Raw genomic sequence first — 18,171 nt, 5'->3', positions numbered from 1 at the left:
AACTTGAGCCTCAAGACTGGACAATTCATTTCTCAGGGTGGGGGGTCCAAGTGGGTGAGGCTGCCACACCCTCTAGCGTAGCCAGGAAAGTTCTCGTACAAGATGGGTGCTCAAGACATATTGGCTGGATGTCATTGACCTGAGAAAACCACAAGAATCCAAACTGTCCTTCTCCCAGCCTCATGCTGCTGCCAGACAAGCTGCTCACCACCCATGAGTGTGACACCCAAATGGGAGAGGGTGCTCTGAGCCTGTACCACACACCCAGCGCCAGGCCAGGGCTTGGAGAGCTTCCAAAGCAGGAGGCAGAACCCCTGGCTTCAAAGTGCTCACTGTCTTGGCAAGACAGAGCCCAAAATGTGAAACCGGGCAGCAACAATTCCATGTGAAGTGTGAGGTTCCCATGGGCCGTCCCTGTCGGGTACCAAGTCCAGCAGGAATTGAGAGAAGAAGGCAACTGAGACGGACAAAAACAGAGTTTCTATAACTGGCGAGTCCAGCCCTACTAAGGGTGAGTCTCTCCACACACAGCTTTCAAGACAGGAGGTCTGAGGTGGACCCAGGAAGCCACGTGTTAACTGAACCCCCGGGGGATTCTGCCGAGAAGCACTGGACTGGAATAACCAAGAAAGCTTCCTGGTGTTGAGACGCATGGTGGTGACTGTGTCTAGCAGCCCGTGTGCGCCTGGTGACCACAAGGTGACAAGAGCAATGTCTTCTTACGTAACATGGACAAGAGCTCCCCGTCCATTTTATTTCCTCATGCCTCATTTTCTCCCCAAAAGGATTCAGAGTGCTAGCTAATATTTAAAACTTTTAAAGCCAGTGATGGGTCTGTTCCAGAGTGGGTGACTGGGGTCTCTGACCAGGAGGACAGAGCCACAGGAGTCCCATGGCTCCTGATCCCGGGGCTTGGCACTGCGTGAATGTGGTCCAGGCCCTTGTGTTTAAAGTCCTGGGTAACTTTCTCTTGGCTAGGGGTCTGGGCTGAGGTTGAGAGGCCCATACATTCAAATACCTAGTCTGCAAGGCACTGGGACAGACCACATGACCACCGTGGGCTAGAAGCGGGAACAGAGGGGCTCACTGTCTCACAGGGATCCTAGACCCGGGGTTCAAGGCCTGCTGACATATTCTGAAGCTGTACCAGGCAAGAAAAATATTCAAGGCACTTGCCAATGCCCTGGGGGTTCCTCTCTGGAGTTTGCCGAGTTTTCCAGGAGGGAGGGAACCATCCCTGACACCTCCCTTATGAATAAGCAGGCAGATTCCCTCCCCTCCCCACCCCCAAGTGATCTCACCGTTTAGGGAAAAAGAAGTTTCATTACCAAAAAAAGTCAGGCATCCCTGCTAAATGCCCATTCCTATTTAAGTGGATTGCAGTCTTGGGCAGGCCCCCCGGGCACCCTGGACCAGTCCCAAGAGAGCACAGTGAGTGGATCTGCCAGCACGACCTCATCCTGACAGGTCTGGTGCAGGGAGTACTTGGGAAAGGTGTGAGGGACCGTCTGCCTCGAGCTCTTTGGGAATCTGTCATAGAAGCCAGGCTTGGAAGGGCTTTCACACAGGCAGAGCTCAGATGTTTGTCTCTGCCGGTACATGGTATTCTGGTGGTTTTAAGCTTCCTCTATTTTCCCTGCAACACTCACTCTCGAGCCTGCAGGGTACCCCAGGCAGGCAGCAGAAAACTCGCCATCAGGATGCTGGTGGGGAAGGAGGGAGGTGGCCAGCTCCCTCTCAGAGCACCCGCCTGCCTCTGCCTCCCCCTAAACGCGAGGGAGGACCCAGACTGTGGAGCGGCCCCAGGGGAGGCACTCCAGCTGGTCCCGTCCAGGCTTTCTAAGACAGCCAGGGGAGGGGGTCAGCGGCTTTCCCTCTCAGCCCCTCCCAGGAGGGGGCCCCCCAAGAGCCCCAGGCAAAGGCAGCTCTTCCTTTAACCTTTAGGCTTAGCATAGCGTAATGTCTACCTAGAGGCTGGAATAATAAAGCCTCAGTCGCTGAGACGGGAAGGGATGAGGTCATCCCACCCAGACGCCCTGCCAGGAGAGGCTGGCTGCCTCCAACACATGTTCCTGGGGCTCCCGTCCGTCCAGTTCTCAGTGACTCGTGGATGGAGCTCCCTGCACCTTCCTCGGGGCTAGTCTGCAGCAAGAAGCAGGTTTTCCACCCACTTACAGCCTCTAAGACGTTCCTTTCGTGCCAGAGAGTGACTGTCATTTGGCTCCTGCTCCCTTTTGCCTCCCACCCCTGAATCCGGTGTCTGGATAACCACATTCCTGCCCTCTTCACTCCCCACAGGACCTCGCAGCCCAGAGCAGCCACGACTTCCGACCGTTAGAACCCTGCACACACCCCAGCCCCCATCAGACTCCTGACCCAGCCGAGGACACGTCCCCAGGAGAGGTCTTTCAAGGCCCCTCCAAGCAGTGCCTCTGGTTCCCTATAACACTGCCAAGTCCCACAGCCTGCTCTGTGGAGCCTCAGGGTCCTGCCTCTTCCCCGCTTCTCCCCAGCTGGTGTTAAGGCTCTCTGCTTCGGAACTCCTTTGACATCCAGAATCCCAGGCGGCCCCCTCCCCATTATTTGAGGAGAGAGCCCGGCTCTGTGTGTGTAGCTGAGCAGTGCTAGGGCCCTACTTTGGAATCCAACACTTCGTCTAGGCCAAGCTCCAAGTGCATTTAGGCAAGAATTTCTTAGCTTTGGGAGATCAAGGACCCTTCAAGAACCCAAACAAAGCCAGAGTCCTCCTCTCTCAAACGCGCAGGCACCCAGAGCTCTGCAGATTTTAGGGGTTTAATGGACTCCTAAACCTCATCCAAGGTCATGGGCTCAAGAAAAGAATCTTTGTCTAGAGGGAAGGAGACTCCAGCCGTGGCTCCAGAAGAATGTTTAAGTATGAACCTTCTGGAAGAAGATGGAATGAGACAAAAGACAGTAACAGGGGGGTGGGGGTGGGGGGTTGGGGCTAGTTTTCATGTTTCCAACAAGCATAATAGAAAAAAGAAGACTACTGAAGGTATCTGGTTCCAAACTCTGAAAGTAAGGTTTCTGGCTTCACAACAGCCTTATGTCCCAAACCTACCACGCTTCATACGAGAACTAGTGAAGACTGAGCTCAATCAGGAGTCCTGATTTAGCCAAACCAGCTGGGGGCACGTGCTGGATGAGGGGGTGGGCAGGAGGGCCTCCCCCAGAGTTTCCAGGAATCTCTCCAGCAGTCTTTGCTGGAGTCCCTTCCATCATAGCTAGACTCCCCACAATTTACTCCTGACCTCAAAGCCACACCCCACTGGTCCCTCCAGCTCCTGCAGCTTTTTAGAAGTAGCCTTTAAAAACACTGGCAACTTGCACACCCAGTTCTAGGGTTACACTGGCATCAGACTTCTAACCTCTGTCTCATGCATGCACACAGAAACCCCATTGGGCTCAGGACCACTAGAATTCAAAGCTGCTCATCAGGCAAGGGCTGGGGACCCTACGTTAGAGAGTGTCATGGTTCTTTAAGATCACTTAGCAGCGATTCCCAGGCCTCTGCTGTGGGCCTGCCTGCACGTGGAGTTCCATTTCTACTGAAGGAGCTCCTTGGGTGTGTAGAGTTTCCTCGGATATGGTGTGGAGGGACACAGGAAAATGGTGGTGTCAGCCCTGCCTTTGGGATGTTTTGGTGGCAGCCCCATTGACTCCTGCCTCCAGGGATAAGGAAAACCAGTAGAGCCAGGTCCCTCCCTGGACTGGCCCCACCGAGTCTTCTCCCGAATTTAGAGGTGGCAGGTGCCGCCCTTTGCCTGCAGCCCTCTCCGTTTTGCTTCTGCAGCCTCAGCCCGCCAGGCCTTGGCTGCAATGCACAGCTGGAAAGCCAGCCCCATTTAACCACCAGGAAACTGGCTCTGGCCAAGATCTTGGGCCCAATTCTGCTGTCCCAAGCAGTTTTAAACAAGGTGAGGTGGGATGGCCTGGAGGCACTAGCCAAGCCAAGCAGACCAACTAAGCCCCATCTGGAGCCGGGTCCAGGCCCCACCAGCTGTGCGGGCGGGTGGGGCTGGGAAATGCCAAGTCAGCCACATTCCAGCCTCTTCCTTGCAAGACCATCAACAAGGAACCGCAATGGGCAGGAAGGAGGAAGCCACAGTGCAAACGGTCTCTGTTTGCGGGCCATGGGAGGGGCCAGGAGGCTCACACAGCCCATCCCACCTCCCCTCAAAGTTGACTTTTTCTAGGGCGGGTTGGATAAAGGCGAGGGTTCCCCTCCTCTAGAAGACTCTGCCAGCTAGGACCTCAGAACTCTTCCATTGAGACTGATAAATTCTGATAGGTGCCATGGAGGGGCTCATCTCCAGTGGTGGGAGGGGAAGGTGTCTGCCTCCTGAAGCCTGAGTGGGAAGGCCCAAGAGCATAATTCAATCACCCGGCAAAACTTCACTGAGACCAGCTACCATCTAATGATACTTGCAGACCACCCTCTCCCAGGCACTAGCCACAGATGTTTCCATGGATACCCCATTCTACTTTGCCTATTTTTAGATTTGGGCAGCCCTGCTATTCCCCCTAAATTGGAATAGAAAGGGAAGTAAATGTCTCCTCTTCTACTCCCTACATCTAACAAGTCTTCAAATCCTGTTGATTTCATTACTTAAGCTTTTAAATGTCATCCCTTCCCCAAGACCTGTAGTTCACACTCTAATCGCCTTTCACTCCGACCATCGCTGTAACCTTCCTGACCCATCTTGCTCCCTTCCCATCTGGCTTCCATAGGAATGCCCATCCTATCACGTGGCTCCCCACTGCCCTCTTTGGCATGAATCACAAGGTCCACCACGATCTGGGCTCTGCCCAGCTCTACAGCCTCATCTCCTGCCTGCCCACAGCCTGCCTCCCAAGCTTAAACCTTACTTCTCACAATTCCTTCCACAGACCCTATCTCATTCATACCTCACTACCCGTAGGTCCCCTCTACTGGGATGTCCTTACTCCTGGTCCATCTGGGTTGGTGCATTTTCCTATTTGTAAGTGAAGATGTGGCTTAAATGTCACCTCCTATGGAAAGCCTCCTCTCACATGCCCTCTCCCCTGAGTCCCTGCAGGACTTTATCTGCCTCTATTGTCACATTGGCTTTATAGTACAATCACGTGATTCTTAGATCTCTCTTCTCCCAGGAGCTCCTCCAGGCCTTCATCCCTGGATGTCCCCAGAACCCAGAACAGAGTTCATGCCAGAGGTGGGTGGAGACATAAGAGTTTGTGCAAAGCCAAAATCTCCATGCCTGATAGGTGTTAGTTCAGGCTAATACACTCTCTTTTCTGTTCTGCCCAAACATCCCCTCTGTCCCTTCTTCCCACTGTCCCCAAGTGGGACTGTTTCCCACTGGCCCCAGCTGATGCCCAGCTTTAATGGCCAGACCCTGAGAGGATGCTGGGATCAGCTGTGGCTTCCTTGACCCTGTGTCTGCAACCCCAACTCTGCCAGAATTCAGAGCCAGTGCCCAAACCCAGGATCCCAGGAAGCCTGGATTTGCTGATTCTCCTCCCAGCCCTGCTGCACATGTGCTGCCCTGGGCCCTTGCTCTCCCATCACAGGAGGCTGCCTGGCCAGGGGCTGTCCACACGGTGCCCCGAGGCCCTTGGGCCCAGCCAGGGTGCTGGGAGGCCCTGGTGACAAGGAAATGCCACAGTGAACTTGACAGCTAGATTTGGCCTCATAACTAGTCTTGAAGTAGTTGGTGGACCCTCTGAAATGTGCCAAGATAAAGAGGCCTCATCAAGACATCCTTCTCTATATCTGACAGGGATTCATCCATCTACCCACCCATCCTTCTGGCTGGTTATTCATTTCACAGACATTTACTCAGCACTTACTATGTGCCAGGCACTGTTCTGAGTTGTAGGAACACAGTAGGGAAGAAGGCAGAAAATGCCCCCTCTCTCGTTTAATTTAAATTTCCATCAGGTGGGGTGATAAAAAGGCTATAAATAAACAAACCAGCAAAAAAAAAAAAAAAAAAAACCCCACAAAAAACAAAAAACATCAGATAGTGATCACTGCCGGGCTGAGAATTAAAAAGAGGTGTCCTGATAGAGGGTGACTGGGCTGTTCCTTTAGAGTGGATGGTTAGTGAGAAGGTGACATTGAAATGGAGCAGCTGGGCCAGTCGCAGGAAGATGGGGGACTCACACCCCAGGCTGAAGGAGCAGCCAGCATGGAGGCCCTGGAGCAGGCAAGAGTCTGGCCTGTTTGAGGACTTGAGAAGGACCAGTGGCTGGAACGTAATGATGGGAGGGAGAGGAATATGAGAGGAGGGTGAGAGCCAGCGAGACCATCCTGCAGGGCCAGCTCACATCAGCGTTTGGGCTTATTCTAAATTTAGCAGGAAGATCTGGGAGGGATTTAAGCTCAGAAAAATTGGTAAGCCAGGCCAGCCCCCTCCCTGTAGAACTGCTTCTCATTCTCCCTCCCCGCAGGCCCACCCCAACTCCCTTGATTTCTAAACTATTTCTTGGTTCACTTTGTCTGTCTTTTGATTACAAGTCTAGCTTCCAGGTAACACAATTGCTAAATGCAGTTCAAACCTTCCGTGCGCATCAAAACCAAACATAATCAAGCTAATATGAGCTTAAAATGAAAAACATGTTTAGGAAAAGAACATTAAAAAGATTTTTTTCCCAACTCTATTTTATACCTAAAAGAAAGGTTTTCTTGGGGAAACAAAAAACAAACAAACAAAAAACCCTTCCCTAAGGACATACTTGGATTAAAAGCGTTTATAAACTCCTTATATTTTTATTTTCTGTAGAAATCTCTTCAGCCTGCAATTCGAGGGCAAGGCTTCCATCCTAACATGCCCTAGCAGAAGGGCCGACCTGTGCTCTTGTCCCCACTGGCCCAGGACCCAGCTCCCGCAGAAGCAAATGGGATGGAAGGCGATGTCTTGTCTCCTTAGGACCCAAGTACAAGCACCAGGCCAGCACCCTGGGGCGTTGTGTGTGGGAAGCACCAGACATGGGATTTTTAAGGCCATGCCCCCTTCTCTTTTCTTTTTTCCCTCTCTTCTAAAAAACATAAATAGCTCATACCCAATTTGTATGCAACAACAGGTATGTTTTCACATTCCAAGCATAAATAACATAAAGGCGTATAATACTGAATATGCCTTTTCATCATTTCCCATCCTCCCTTCCTGGAGATTGGGACACAGCCCTCTCTATTTTAGACTCCCAGTTGCTGAGCACCATGGGCTGCCCGCTGCCGCTGCCTCTGTCAGACCCTGTCTCCATCTTCTCAGACTTACTGCTGTGCTCCTCCCAGGGGATGCCTGGCCCCATCCACGGGGTGAGCAAAACCAGGGCAGGGCCAGAAACCAGCCTCAGAGCTCACAGGACCATGAGGGTGCTGAAAGCAAGCTCCCAGCAAGCAGTTTCCAAGACTGGCAAGTCGCGAGGCAACCACTGTACTCACTCTGATGTGACGTTAAAGTGGGTCTTCAGGATGGCTGTCTTCGTCTGCCTCGGGACGCAGAAGCACTGACAGCTGTGCTAGGAGTCCTGGTTCCCACCCTAGATACACACCCTGTGGTCCTGCTGACCACCACTGAGGCAGTCATCCTGGGGCCCTTCCTGTCATCGGGCCCCACTCCTTGCCTGTTGAGACCTCTGCCTCTGAGAAGATGTGGGGGGACTAGCCCACCCTCTTGGTGAGCCTCGTGAGCCCATCCCTGCCAAGCACATGGTTCTTCCTCTGCTGCTGCAGGAGCCTGAACTCGCCCCCACCCACTGCTGTGCCTCCTCCTCTGGCTTCATAATGGGAAGCACGTCTCACAGGCCCTTTGAGATCTGGTTCCTGCCTGCCTGCCTCTTCTGTCTCATCTACTACCACTGTCATCTCCTCCACCGCCTCCGCTTCCATCCACCCCAGCCCAGCCATAGAGAACTACGGATGTGCACTTTCTTGGGATCACAATATTCTTTCCTTTTTCCTGGAATGGCTTTCCTTCTTTTACTGGCTAAGTCCTACCTGTCCTTCAAAAATCACCTCCTCTGAGAAGCCTTCCCTGACTCTTCCAGACTGAGTTAGCAAACTCTGCTCTGTTCTTCCACCTCTGTTCAAGCACTTACCACAGAGTTTGTGTAAGTGATTGAACAGAGCACAGTTCTTTGGAGGCAGGGGCACACCTCACACCCCTGGATTTCCAGTCCTTAGCCCAGTGCTTGGTGTGCCATGCATGTTCAATAGGTCTGAGCGGTGGACAGATGAATACATGCACGCTCCAGCCAACTGACCCAATGGGCCAAAATTAGTGAATGTTGGTGATGCTGGTCACTGGGGAGCGTGTGCATTTCAGTCTCATGTCAGGACTGCCTTGGTCAGCATACTCTCCTGAACTAAGTTGGATTTGGCTATGGTAGTGTCCAATCCCGCTGCCCAGAGTCCCTTGGGATTCTCAGGAAGCCAAAATGACACGTGGCTCCTTGCCTTCTCAGGAGAGTAGGAAACCACCAAATGCTCTGGACTCCCTCCCTGCGGTCCCAGTCCCCACTGTATGACCATCCCCCTTCCTGCCATTCAGGACTCTCACTCCAATGCATCCACTTCTGAGATTAAAATGCTAGAAGTCTCCAGACACCCCTGGACTTGCCTATAATCAGGTAAATAGAAGGTAGAGAAAAGCAACTCCCAAAGACTAGAAAGGGGAGAAAGGCAATGAGATTTCTGGTGGAAGGTGGGACAAAGCCATAGCTACAGGGTTTCAGGAAGAGGACTGACTTCCAGCCCTTGCCCTAGGCAACCCCTCCTCACTCTCCCTGCAGCATCTGAAATGTCAGGGGCCCCACAGTCCCTGCCGGGCCGGAGTCCTGCTCACATTCTCACCTCCCACCTCCGGTGGGCGCTGCTGAGTTAATGGCCTGCACCATGTCAGTGGTGAGGGCATCCAGTAGGCTTGTGATAAACTCCATTTTCTTCCCTTCTGGACAGCCTGAAAGGTAGAGGGAGATTTGAAGGCAGACGCCAGATAAATAATCAAGTAAACAGCTTCTTCCATTACCACCATTTTCCAAACCTCTCCAAGTCCGTTTTGTCCAGCCAAATCCACTTTGGGAATTGTCCACAGCTCAGCTGATTCTCATAAACCTCCACAGTTCCTCTTCCCACAGCCCACAAGGGTCCATCAGACCAAATGGATAATAATGCTTTCAGTACTCTTCCATTCCACACATTTTTGCTGAATATCAACTCAGGCACTATGTCAACATTAGGGAAGTAATACACAGGGTTCTTATCCTCATGAAGCACACTGTCTACCAGGGAACTCAAACTACTTCTGGTATCATATGACCAGGTGACTCTAGAGGCAAGGACCAGGTGCTGCGGGGCCACAAGGAATGGAGAGAACGTCAATGGTCACAGTTGACTCTAGGAGACCTACCAGTTTACCCATCCAAGAACCTCCTCCTGTTTTCACATCGCTCCTTAGCCAGCTCAGATTATAATCATCAAGCCTCCCTTACATGTACTCTCAAGTCCTTTGTTTCTCTAGACCTCACTGCACTGTTCCAGCAAAACCGCAGCACAGCTGAACCTTCTCACAGATGTGCAGTCTCCAAGTCTGCACCCCACAGCTGCGTACTGCTGGTGTGAAAACACCAGCACACAGCTGGAGAGAAGGGCCTTCCTGTAAATTCATGGTTCCACGCGGGTCCTAGCACTACCTACAACCCTCCTCTCGGCAGCAACTATCTCATTCCCTTCTCTCTGCAGATACTCCAGGTCTCTGGTTAAACGCTATCTTCTCAGAGAAGCCACAGAATCTCTCTGCCCTCCTCCCAGCATCTTGCTCTTTCCCTCTGGAGTACCTGTTCCCACAATTTATCTATGTTTGTTTTTGTTTATTTGTATGCTATCTGTCTCCCCAACTCAGTAAGCCTCATGTCGATTCTGATCACTAGATTATACCCAGTGCCTGGCACGTAGTGGAATCTCAATCCACATTTGTTGAAGGGATGGCTAGAAGGAGGCAGCCTGATCTCTCCAACTCCGTTCTCATGACAGAGTGATTTCAACAAACCTCACTTGGAAACCCCCTGACTTTCAGGAGCCTCTGTTTTCAGTTCTCATTTAGAGCCTGGATGGGGAACGGTGGGCCCAGCTCCCACCAGCACTGACCTGCATTTGTGCAGATTAAGACTACAGTTGTTCCGAGACATCAGTATTTAGTAATCTTATTGCAACTTACTGGCAGAGAACACTGTAAGTAAGGGAAGCCCAGCACAGCAGCCCTTCGGAGGTCCTGGCCCCCTGCCTGTGCGTCTTGTGTCATACCCCAATGACAGTTCTGGGCCATCAGGGATCATTGCAAAGGTACTCTACAGGGCTGGTGACAGACATTGCCATGTCCCTCAGGACAGCCCCTCCCTGGGAGCTATCTTCTCTTTGAAGCCCTAGGGAAAAGCGTCCATGGCTCCCAGAACATTGTCCCAGTCACCCTAGGACAGAGAAAGAATTACAGAGTTGCCAGTCATTTTAACCCAATGACTACATTTTAAAGATAAAAAGGTAAGAACAAGGGGGAGAAACAGTATGCTCAAGAGTGCACTGGACTAATTAGAGACAAATCCCTGACTGGATATGGATCCCACGGCTCCTGCAATGCCTGCCCAGCATCCCCGTGCCATCTGACAGATGGGGAAACAGACCCAGTGGAGGGCGCTGCTTCTGTAAGATTAGGGGGTGGAGGAAAAGAAAGAGGTGACAGCGCCAGCAAGGGGCAGTGTCATCTCCCACCTGGCAGCTCCCTGTCCTTGAAGGGGTCGTCCACCTCCGCACTCTTGGCCCTGGCGTCGCTCTCACAACTGGGCATCACGTAGCTGGGAAGAGAGAGATACGAGGATGATGAGGGGTTGGGAGCTGAGCCGACTTCAGCTCCTACTACCAGTGATGATCTGTGAGGTCCCTAAGCCTAATGTCCCTGGGACAGCAGCAAAATATCTCCTACACTGTCCAGCAGCTGCAGGACGATCCCAGCATCAGCATCCCCAAGGAGACATGTTCAGTGTTATCCCTTGAGTGTAACAACGCCACCTCATGTCTGCATGGACGATCGTTTTGATCCACAGAACCTAGTGACTCCAGCAGGGAAATAACCTTCTTACTGGTGAATTGAGGTTCAGAGAGGTTGCCTACTTTTCCAAGGTCACCCAGCTAGGAAGGGCCAGACCTGTGACCAGAATCTAGGATCCAGGTTTCTCTACCAGAATCTCATCTGCCCATGGGCAGAAATGTTGTTCCCCTAGGCCCTAAACTCCCACCAGGCTGGGAAGAGAAAGCCGGGAGATGCCAGTTGCCAGCCTGACAGGAAGCTGGTTCTCCTGCCCCGGGGTCCACCTGAGGGGCAGGATGGGCTCTGGGGGGCTTACCGTGTGGAGGTTCCGGGCAGCGGGCGCCCCGTGTCCACCAGCACACACCAGCAGTAGCCAGTGGACTGGTGGCACTGTACTGGCTTATAGAGCCCCCCAGGGGCACACTCGGGGATGACGATGCCCTCCCGAGGATTTTGCCGCGCCTCTTCCAGGGCACTCTGCCTCTCCTGGTCACACGAGTGGACTTTCTCTGCAAGAGAAGACGCAGCCTGTGGGGACTCTCACTCCTGTGACGTCATTGCTGTCTTCCCTGCCAGGACCCGGGACCCGGTCAGGCCCCCCAGAAGCTGATGGCTGGCCGGTGAATCACAGTGGGGAGCTGTGTCCCCTACACCAAGGGCTGAAGGCCCAGAACCTCCCTGCGGCCCTCTCACCACCAGGCTGCACCAGCATTCACACCCAGTGGGTTCCAGCAGCCGCAAGGCAGTCAGGGACTGCAGGGCCACTCCTCATCAGAGCAGTTCTGCCCCAGGGGTGGAATCTCCTGGCTGTTTTCAGAGTGGCTCCTGCTGATGCACTGTCTCCTGGCTCTGGAGAGGAGGCTGCAGGAGCCTGGCTGCCCTGCCAGCTGACAGCTGATGCAGGAATGCCTGTGCGTGTGGACGCTCTCCCAAGCCCAGACACAGCGGGACAGAGCCACGGCCTCTGGCCTCCAGGAGGGGGATGCTAAGAGTCCAGGAAGAGCAGAATCAAGGCCCAACCCCACCCCTTCCTGGCCTCCAGCAGGGCTGAACAAAGTAGGCTGAATGTACCTGAGCTGATTACACAACACTGCTTCCCTCCAGTGGGAGGCAGAACCAGGCCCACAGGAAGGTGTCTGCACTCAGAGGACTCAGGAACATGTCAGGGTGTCTGAACAGCCAAACCTGGTGTTCCTGGAGTCAGACCCAGGCTGAGGCAGTGCCTGGTGCCCGGAGGCCTCAGACCCACACGGCCCCTGACCAGCCAGCCTGCCTGACTTCCCTTTCTTGTTCTTTTGTTGATTTTGTGTTTTGCTTTTTAGTTATTAAAAATAAATAATCTTGGGTTTCTTTATTTGTTATAAAGAAAAATTTGAAAAACCCCTGATCATCCCACCAGAGTTAAACACTGCCTTCCCCGGACCTTTTCTTTCACACATACACACAGATGCACTACCTACTTGGGTTTCTTTTAACAATGAAAGGGACTACATCATAAACCTGTGCAGTCACTTTTTTATCTGCTTGTTTATCTATCTATTTATTTTATTATCACTTTACTTCTTTCATGAACAATATTCCACAACTTTCCTCTTGAAGAAGACAGGAATTGTCTCGAGCATCCTGTGAAGTTTTCCCAGCATGTTATGGAAATACCATTCTTAGAGCCGGGAGTTCGGTACCAGCAACCAGGAGACTCATTCTGCTCATTAGACAACAGCACAAATGATGAAATAACAGAAGCTCAGCTTTGAAGGAGCCAAACCCTTTGAAATAACAGCTCCATTAATGATATACGTATGAACCGGACAGATGTTTAAACAGACGAGAGGTGTACACAGAGACGCAAAGAGCTCAACACCGTCTTAGAGGGAAGTTAGAGGATGGGGAAGCGATTCTTTGCCTCACGCTTAGGAAAAATGTCTCCCTGGAGGGAGAGGGACTATTCCCTTAAGGGCATAAAAATATCTGAGGGTCAGGAGGCAGGTATATACAGCATATTCACTATCAAGATACAATTCTGAATCTGGACAATGGGAAAAAAAGAACTATTGTTTTCATAATGCAAACACAGCAAAACTAAACAGAATCTCCTTGACTAGAGGAACAGGAGTTTAAAACAGTTGACTGACACTAGACTCAGGATTCTGAACCCAGTTATAACCACCACCAGAACAGCCCCTAGAGGAAGCTTAAGAAAGAGACACAGATAGGTAAGAGGGGGGCCTGGGGGGCACCCGGCCTGAAGACCTAGAATTTTGAGTTGAGCCCCTGGCTGGGATGGAGCGGTGGCACCTTCCAGGGGAAAACACAAGAGGTTTTTAATAGCTCTCCCAACCCCAAGTTGGTAACCTTATTTTTCTACCTCGTATTTCATGCTGCAAAAAAAGGCGACAGAGGAGCAAAACCAAAGGAAAATGGATTTTTACTGGCACCACGGCCGTGTAACAACCTCTGACAGAGGCTTTAAATTAAGATCCTCGAGGCCAACATGCTAAAGCTATAAATCAGATGGAAAGTGAGATGCGAAGAGAGGGTGGAGAGAGCTTCCCGGGGACAGAGCAAATGGGGAACCTGACTTCACTCCGTCGGGGATCCGGACACTGCGGAAGTGGGGAGGGGAGCCAGACAAGAAGGGGGGATCCCGTGGTTTGGGGGCTGTCAACAGATTTCTGGAAGTCCCTGAAGGCCATTCTGAACTGTTTGTAGGCCTGCTTCCATAGAGGCTGCACGAAGTTCCATGGAGAATACGAACCATACCAAGGATGACGCTCACTAATCTGGAAAAACCAGGGCTAGCGTGGAATTAGAGAAAAGTGCAGGGGCTGTTACCTTTTTATTCATTTGTTTGTTTGCTTGCTTACTACTTTACAACAATCTCTGCAAGTCCAGGTGTCCCTCCGAGAAAGAGCCAGGAAAGGTTTAGAATCATAGCACTAAACGTTTGTGAAGTCAGCACAGAGAACTTGTCTTCCAACAGAGAGAAAATCTCCAATAAAACCCTCTTTATACTAAGAACAGTCAAAGCAAATATTCACTGAGTAGTATGTGCCAGGCAACAGACTAAGGGCTTTACTTGCTTAAACTCTCTGTCCGTTTGAAGTGGGCACCATTATTCGGCCTATTTTGTAGACAAGGAAGCTGAGCTGGGGAGGGATTCATGAATTTTCTCAAGTTCACTCAACCTGGAGAGAGGAGGGCTGGGGCTCCCTCCAGTCAAGGGCTTCTGACAGTCAAGCCTGTCTTGCTGAACTCTAGACAGAAGTTACTGGCTTTAATTACTTGCTCTCGGGGGAAAATACATTTATTTTTATGGTGTGAGGATTTTCCAAGCCAGTCACCTTGCAGACTACCCCAAATCTGCAGCATTCAAAAGCAAATGTATCAAAACACATACTTGCCCATTCGACACAGCCCCGCTTCTTCTGAACCCGTGTTTGTCAGCTTAAGCACACTACAAATTCCGTACCTACGTACTTTCCCCTGTCTGCCTTGGAACTGGGACGCTTAAAACCCAGCTTGTAACTCACCCACCTTTACAGACAGGCACATGAATAAAATAGCTAACAGCTCTCTGAGTGTTCACCGTGTGTCCAGCTCGGTACTGGGCACTGGTGTTAATTCACTTCAAACTCATCACAAGCCTCTGAGGGAGGTGTTATCATCAACCTCACTGAGCAGACTGGCTGTGTGCTTTCCTTGGGGAAGTGGCAGAGCCTGGATTCCAGCCTGCTCCCAGGCAGTCTGCTCCCGGGACTTGGTCTTCACCACTCTTCAATATCAGCTCTCACTGCCCTGTGCTAATCTGATTTTTATTCTAACCTATGGTTTCTCTTACTCGGTGTGGTAGATCATTACAAAAAGGTACAGTGACTCACACGTCCCTGTATTCATGCCGTTGTGTAGAACCCTCCCGCTGACTCTGACTTGCTTTGAACAATGGAAAGGACAAAGGGGATACTGTGTGACTTCCAGACCCAGATCAGTGATTTTCCAGAGGTCATGTAAATACTAATCAATACATACCAAGAGGCATAAGCTCATTCTACATGAAGACCCAGAAGCCAGTCCCATCCTTATGGCCATTGTCACCCTCTGCCCTTCTCAGTCACTTCCCCAATGAATCTTAAAATTCACAACTATCAGTTTTTCCAGATACCAAGAAGTCACCTTCCAGAATGCAAGCCAGCAATCTATTTCCAGGATCTCTTCATGACCATTGGTTCAGAGAGGAAGCTCCTCAGACGTGGATACTCACTGTTCTAAAACTTTCAACCTCTGCTTAGGAAAGTTCAGGGAAAGACGACAGGCTTAGCAGGTCTGGCCTGATAACTACAAGAATGAGCTGGGAGCATCTGTAAACACATGGAAGACATAAACAGTGGGGAAGAGAGAACAATCAGGGCTGTCCAGCAAGGCACAGGACTACATAACCACACATTCTTACACACTCAGGCATACCCACCCCCTATAATCCTATCCCAAGACGGTGCAGAGAAATCAGGAGAGCTGGTTCACTCCCCACCCGGAAATGGGTGGTTTAAGTTTCAATCACAAACATTCAACTGCCTAAGAGAAGAAACACAACAGAAAGGTAGCCTGTGGAAGAAATGAGAACATGGTCCAGACACTGCCACCGGAAAGCACACAGCCCTCTCTACCACCGATCACACAGCCCCAGAGCAAAGCAGGACTGAAGTCGGGTGAGAGTGAGCAAGGAGGGGGACAGGAGAGAGAAAGACCAGGATAAACCAGACAACACAAACCCGTCTGCAGGCCCAGGGCACGGGTTCTTCGGTGTCCAGCCAAGACAGGAGGAGCATGGAGAACGCCCTGTCTGCTACAGCGGCCCCTGCCTTGCACCTCTCAATTACCCGTGGTAATTAGGAGCGAAGGAGAGGGTGGCCAACCTCAATTCTCAGCTAATCCCCAATCTTGATTTTAGCCCACAGTTTATCCTTTTGTCCTGGGAACCTTTTCTCTTTTATCATCTTTTTATTTTTTTTCTTCTTTCCTTTAAAAAAACAAAAACAAAAATGTTCAACAAATATAAACATCAGAAGATTCGAGTTTCAGGTCCTTGGGCTGGTCTTTATTTCTGGTTGCTGCGTTCCAGGGGGGGAAGCTGCTGAAGGAAGGTTCAGACAAAAGCTGGGACGTTGGGTAACCCAATACCCAAGTGAGCAGGGAATGGTAAGCCAGTCACATCTTGAACTCTTTGGAGAAGGAACAGGGGGATCTTATGGTGATGGAGGCTAGGGGAGATGGGAGAAGAGAGTAGGCAGTCGTCAGAGAAGATGAGTAGCAGCCAGAGTTCTCCAGAGAAACAGAACTAATTCAAGATATATACAAATAGAGGTCCTGGGTTCAATCCCCAGTACCACCACTAACAAAGATATATATAAATATAGATGGATATGGATATGGACTTACACATACGGAGAGAAATATTTTAAGGAATTGGCTCTAGGCCAGCAAGCTGGAAATTCAGGTACAAATGACGGTGCAGTCTTGAGTTCACAATCAATGGGTCAGGCCAGCAGGCTGGAAACTCAGGCAGGATTTCTACATTACAGTCTGGAGGAAGAATTCCTTCTTCTTCAGGAAATTTCAGGTTTTGCTCTTAAGGCTTCAGTTGATTAGATGAGGCCCACCCACATCCTGGAAGGTCATCTGCTTTACTCAGAGTCAATTGATTATAAAAGTGAATCACATCTAAAATAATACCTTGGCAGCAACGTCTAGACTAGTGTTTGACTGAGCTGGGGACTGTAACCTAGCCAAATTGGCTCCTAAAATTAACCACCCCAAGATCTTTATGAAAAATGAGACCAAGAAAAAACTCAGATCTTACAGAAAACCACACACAGAAAAGCTGAGGAGAGTCACAGGCCATAGAAACGTGTATTGGGAAGATGCCTTGATGAATGAGGCAATCGTCCCAACAAAGAACCAGAAGTCCTCTCCTGAGTGGACACTCTGCTGGTAATTAAGGGCACCTGCTCAGGCTGTTCTGACTGGCGTTGCTTATACTGCAGAAAACATGAGTGAGATGCTGATAGGGCTGAGGACAAGGTCCTGAGAGAGGAGGGTGCCCTGGAGTCTCAGACCTAACACGGGGTCCTGGGTAACACATGAGACTAGGGCTCACCAAGAGGATGCAAAAGGGGTCAGGGGCCTTCCTGGACCCAGGCTCTCACACAGGCTGGTACTGGGTGTGTGCTGGCACCACGGTGGGCTCTGGGAGGTCAGAGAAGTTCTGTGAGACATAGTAAGAAAGAAGAATGAACCCAATCTAAAAATGGGCAGAAGACCTAAACAAGCATTTCTCCAATGAAGACATAAGAATGGCCAATAGACATATGAAAAAATGCTCAATATCACTATTATCAGAGGAATGCAAATAAAAACTACAATGAGGTATTGCCTCACACCAGTTAGAATGGCCATCATCCAAAAGTCCAAGAACGATAAATGCTGGAGAGGGCATGGAGAAAAGGGAACCCTCCTACACTGCTGGTGGGAATGTAGTTTGGTGCAGCCATTATGGAAAACGGTATGGAGATTCCTCAAAATACTAAAAATAGACTTAGTATATGACCCAGCAATCCCACTTCCGGGTATATATCTGTAAGGAACTCTAAATCGAAAAGATACATGCACCCTAATTTTCATAGCAGCACTATATACAATAGCTAAGACATGGAAACAACCTAAATGTCCACTGACAGATGACTGGATAAATAAGCTGTGGTATACATATACAATGAAATACTACTCAGCCATAAAAAAGAATAAAATAATGCTATTTGCAGCAACATGGATGGACCTAGAGATTGTTATTCTGAGTGAAGTAGGCCAGAAAGAGAAAGAAAAATACCATATGATAGGTGGTATCTAAAAAAACAAAAAAGGGACACTATGAACTCATCTACAAAACAGAAACAGACTCACAGACTTAGTAAACAATCTTATGGTTACTGGGGAAAGGGGGAGGGAGGGGATAAATTTGGGGGTTTGCAATTATATTAGCCACTATATATAAAAATAGATTTTTTAAAAAGTTTCTTTTGTATAGCACAGG

The 18,171-nt window shown here is 50.3% G+C and overlaps 1 protein-coding gene across 4 annotated transcripts in view; it reads right to left on the bottom strand.

Annotated features, from left to right (window-relative positions):
• The window catches only part of SMOC1 (SPARC related modular calcium binding 1), a 135,600-nt gene that overhangs the window by 7,689 nt on the left and 109,740 nt on the right, over positions 1-18,171 (bottom strand). For all 4 annotated transcript variants that reach the window (XM_010976587.3, XM_031453946.2, XM_031453947.2 and 1 more), the window contains exons 8-10: positions 11,404-11,596; positions 10,772-10,854; positions 8,861-8,966 (exon numbers count right to left, since the gene is read on the bottom strand). In XM_010976587.3, coding sequence (XP_010974889.3) covers positions 8,861-8,966; positions 10,772-10,854; positions 11,404-11,596 — 382 coding nt within the window. The remainder of the gene's footprint in view (positions 1-8,860; positions 8,967-10,771; positions 10,855-11,403; positions 11,597-18,171) is intronic.

The sequence above is a fragment of the Camelus dromedarius genome, chromosome 5, assembly GCF_036321535.1.
Source record: "Camelus dromedarius isolate mCamDro1 chromosome 5, mCamDro1.pat, whole genome shotgun sequence".
NCBI lineage: Eukaryota > Metazoa > Chordata > Mammalia > Artiodactyla > Camelidae > Camelus > Camelus dromedarius.
The sequence above is the reverse complement of the archived record's forward strand: the minus strand, read 5'-3'. Positions and strand labels throughout refer to the sequence as shown.